The sequence below is a fragment of the Sinocyclocheilus grahami genome, unplaced genomic scaffold, assembly GCF_001515645.1.
Source record: "Sinocyclocheilus grahami isolate Dianchi unplaced genomic scaffold, SAMN03320097.WGS_v1.1 scaffold1733.1, whole genome shotgun sequence".
Lineage (NCBI taxonomy): Eukaryota > Metazoa > Chordata > Actinopteri > Cypriniformes > Cyprinidae > Sinocyclocheilus > Sinocyclocheilus grahami.
The window spans coordinates 29,416-33,855 of NW_015506912.1; the positions used below are offsets into that span (position 1 = coordinate 29,416).

General features: G+C 39.3%; 1 protein-coding gene across 1 annotated transcript in view; it reads left to right on the forward strand.

Moving 5' to 3' along the window:
* The first annotated feature begins 676 nt into the window (after window positions 1-676).
* LOC107572304 (E3 ubiquitin/ISG15 ligase TRIM25-like) overlaps window positions 677-4,440 on the forward strand; it is a 16,732-nt gene continuing 12,968 nt past the window's right edge. Inside the window, exons 1-2 of the mRNA XM_016258728.1 lie at window positions 677-751; window positions 1,575-2,226. Of these exons, the coding sequence (XP_016114214.1) occupies window positions 1,576-2,226 (651 nt within the window). The 5' untranslated portion in view covers window positions 677-751; window position 1,575. The remainder of the gene's footprint in view (window positions 752-1,574; window positions 2,227-4,440) is intronic.

Sequence of the window (4,440 nt, forward strand, 5' to 3'; positions counted from 1 at the left end):
AATTTTTGGGTGAATTAACTCTTTAAGTGGGGGGTTATGGCACAGTCAGCAGCTGGTATTTGCCCTTGATAGCCAGTTCTTCCGAACTATTTATTTGCATTGGACTCCAACTCCCGAGTAAAGTGAAGCTGAGCTCTGAGTCCTGTGTGTCTCTGGATCTCTGTTCAGAGAGTTGATCTCTGATGCTCCAGACTGAATCCATCCTATCAGTCACACACAACCAAACCTTTTCCAGCTCCTGAGAAACACAGAATCACAGAAAGGAGACTGTTTTAAGGAATACAAATAAACTGTTGGCAGACTGTATGAAAATTAAGAAAGGAAATTTAGATGTGACAAAACAGCTATTTAAAAGTTTGGTTGTATGTTAGTTTACCACTTCATATTTAATCAGATCCTGAAGCAAAACCAAATGAAAACTGAGGTCGAAATTTGAATTGTAAGAATCAATTAATCAAACTGAATCTGAACCAGCAACTTGGTATTTGCCACCACTGTCATCAAAATTAATTTACTTAAAATAGCATATAGATTCTAAAAATTTCTCACACTGTTTAGGCTTACACACTCAGCAGGGATAAATAAGAACATTTTCTGTTTTCAAGATTATAGGTGGAGCTACTATGACATCTTGGCAAGTGAGTGAAAGACTGCAGAGAAAGTGAAATGAAACAGATGAACAGGAAGCTTTTCAAAGAACACTTCTATTCAGAAACAGAAGTTAACAGTCAGACCTGATATTCACTCACAGGTAAGTGATGGAAATGAAAGAACTAGTTCAGTAGTTTAATAGCATGAAGCAGTATCAGAAAGTGTCAAAAGTATGTCATTTATTTGGCTGTAAAGGATGGTTTGATGTGTGCTGTTAAAGACTGCAGAAAGAGGAAACAATTACTTGAACTGCAGACAGAATGAAAAAAGTCCACTGAAATCATAACTTCATTAAACAAAAATGACGCCTGGTGTTTATAGGTATTTAGTGGGTTATTTGTTTGAAATATTGCACTTACCTTTTTTTCTGTTGTCTTTCATAAACAAGATAGATAGATAGATAGATTTAATTAATAATTAATGAGACACACCTGAACACAATGACAACTCAATTCAGAAACCATGACAACAACTCAGTCCAAACTAACTAAAACCGTGACAATAGTATTAAAATAATGTTGCAAAAACTTGTTACATTTGTGGCTTCTTGTGAAAGATATTTAGTTTATTTAGTTTCTTCTACCACCGAATAATATCCATTGCAGTGCCACAGAGCCGTCTGAAGCACCATATCAGCAGTCTCAGACAGGAAGTTAAGGGCAGAGCTTATAGCTGGGTGAGGTTTTAGTGGTTAAAAACAGATTAAACATTCATCAACACTGCCTTAACTTCCTGACAGAAACTGCTGTCATGCATTGCTTTATGGCTACTTTGACTTAAACAGTGCTTCATAATTTTGAATCATTTTTAACATGCAACATACATTTTTGCACACAAACGTAATTACTTAGTGCACATTAAATATATCAAATTTACTCTATTCAGCAATGTAGATGATATATTGTCATTTCGTATCTTTTCAGCATGGCATCCTCCAGCGGTCCACTAAATGAGGAGCTCAAGTGCTCCATCTGTCTGGATGTGTTCACTGATCCAGTCACCACTCCATGTGGACACAACTTCTGCAGAACCTGCCTGAACAAGTGCTGGACAAGCACACAGACCTGGTTCTGTCCATTCTGTAAAGAAACATTCAGCAGAAGGCCTGACCTTGAGATCAATACAACCAGTGGCACCGTAATGGGGGGTAAGCAAACTCTACAGAGATCCCAAGTCAATATGATATTCAGGGGGCCCAGAAACCATAGCGGCGCCCCTGAATACAATGCTGAGAGTTTTGCGCAACACTTTAAGGAGAAGCTCAATCTAGGAAGACCTGAGGTGTTCTGTGACTTCTGTGATGAAAGAAAGCAGAAAGCCGTGAAGTCCTGCCTGACGTGTCAAAGCTCTTACTGTGAGACTCACCTGGAGCCTCATCACAGAGTCCCACGTCTAAAGAAACACACACTGATCAACGCTGTGGAAAATCTGGAGGATTATATATGCCAGAAACACGAGAGACCTCTGGAGCTGTTCTGCAGAGATGATCAGAGGAGTGTGTGTCTGTCGTGCACTGAAGGAGACCACAGGACTAACAACCCTGTTCCTATAGAGGAGGAGAGTCAGGAGAAGAAGGCAAGAGTCACAAACAAAACACTTTAAATACTCATTAAAATATAATTTTCTTTTCTCTGTGTTGACATGTTAAAGCACGTGTCCCTTTTTATGTTAAGGGTCGGTCACACTATGCTTTTCGTTCCACTGACTTCCATACAAATGCGGGAGAGCGGAAACACAGGCTCCTGTGAAGTTGTTTTGCATTTCACTGCATTCCAAAGTTCAAGTCTGGTGAACTTTGGTGAATTTGTATCACATGAGACCATGTGACCAATAGAAGATCGATATGTCAAGGCATGTTCTCATAGCCAAATTAAGAGAACATACATTTAAAACTGGAGTGCTGAAGAAAAGGATTTTGATTTTGGATTTGTTATTTGTATATATTTCATCTGGGTAGATTTCTTACAATTTGCAGTCCAAAAATAATTACAGATTACATTATGAAATCTGTAGTTAGTAATGTAATCTAGATTACTCATTTTAGGTAATGTATTCTTGTTGAAGTTTTGAGGCGGTCACAGACGCGAGGTGAACTTGGAGACACAGAGTTGCGGCAAAACTTAACTCAGAACACAAAACTCTCGACGGAAATAAAATAAATTAAAGTAAAGGAATAGAAGTAACGAGACTAGATGTTTTTTTTTCTCACCGTGGCTAAGTAGCAGCGGGCGTGCAGGCCGAAGCACGCTGGAACGGTGCTCAAAGAACGCAAAAAGTGATGGCAAAAAGCATGGCTAAAAGCACAAATCAAAAGCGATGACTAAAAGCATAATTTGATGGTGTCCTGAGTATTAAAATTCGGCTGTTGGACACATCCCAAATGGCGTCTTGACCAATTAGACATTGTCTTAGCTCAGGGTGTTGCTATTTTTCTCCTCCCAATACATAAATCAACACGTTATCTTATCAGTCACATGGTCCGAATATTCCCACTCTTGCCGAGTATAATTTTGGACATGATTTCTATAACAAGAATATGATACATTTGACAAAGTATTGATTGATAGAAACATTTAAAGCATGAATTTTCAAACTCATACATACCCAACATGAATATAATCCTATAAACTATTAAATAGTTATTCAAAATACATACACAATAAGTGATTAGCACATGATAGTCAAATGTGTGGGTTACATAAATAATATGGAGTTATGCCTAGAAATTATTAGTTGCTCATAAGTCCTTTTAGTGTCATTTAGGTGCATATATACATGGAAAGGCAGTGTCTGTGCCATTCTGTTAAGTAAGAATGTGTTCTGAAGACCAAAGAATTTAAAAGGTCTCATAAGGAATTTCAGTCTGGTTCTTGTCCTCTATGTGGGGGGAAGTCAATCCAAAGAGCCTGTGATCATGATTACTATCATGGATTTACATGTGATGGTCATGCTGTGCATCTCTTTGACCATCATCTTGGTTATTTTGCCCCAAATTTGACAATCTCCTTCCTGAGTTGGGATTATCACTAAGTGTTCTTTTGTGTTAATGTTGCAAGCTGCAATGTTGTACACAATCATGGGGAAGACTGCTGATCTGAAAGTTGTCCAGAAGACAATCATTGACACCCTTCACAAGGAGTGTAAGCCACAAACATTCATTGCCAAAGAAGCTGGCTGTTCACAAAGTGCTGTATCCAAGCATGTTAACAGAAAGTTGAGTGGAAGGAAAACGTGTGGAAGAAAAAGATGCACAACCAACCAAGAGAACCGCAGCCTTATGAGGATTGTCAAGCAAAATCGATTCAAGAATTTGAGTGAACTTCACAAGGAATGGACTGAGGCTGGGGTCAAGGCATCAAGAGCCACCACACACAGACGTGTCAAGGAATTTGGCTACAGTTGTCGTATTCCTCTTGTTAAGCCACTCCTGAACCACAGACAACATCAGAGGCGTCTTACCTGGGCTAAGGAGAAAAAGAACTGGACTGTTGCCCAGTGGTCCAAAGTCCTCCTTTCAGATGAGAGCAAGTTTTGTATTTAATTTGGAAACCAAGGTCCTAGAGTCTGGAAGAAGGGTGGAGAAGCTCATAGCCCAAGTTGCTTGAAGTCCAGAGTTAAGTTTCCACAGTCTGTGATGATTTGGGGTGCAAACTGCACCCGGATATTTTGGAGCACTTCATGCTTCCTTCTGCTGACCAGCTTTTTGAAGAAGCTGATTTCACTTTCCAGCTTTCCAGCACACCTGCCCACACTGCCAAAAGCACCAAAAGTTGGTTAAATGACCATAGT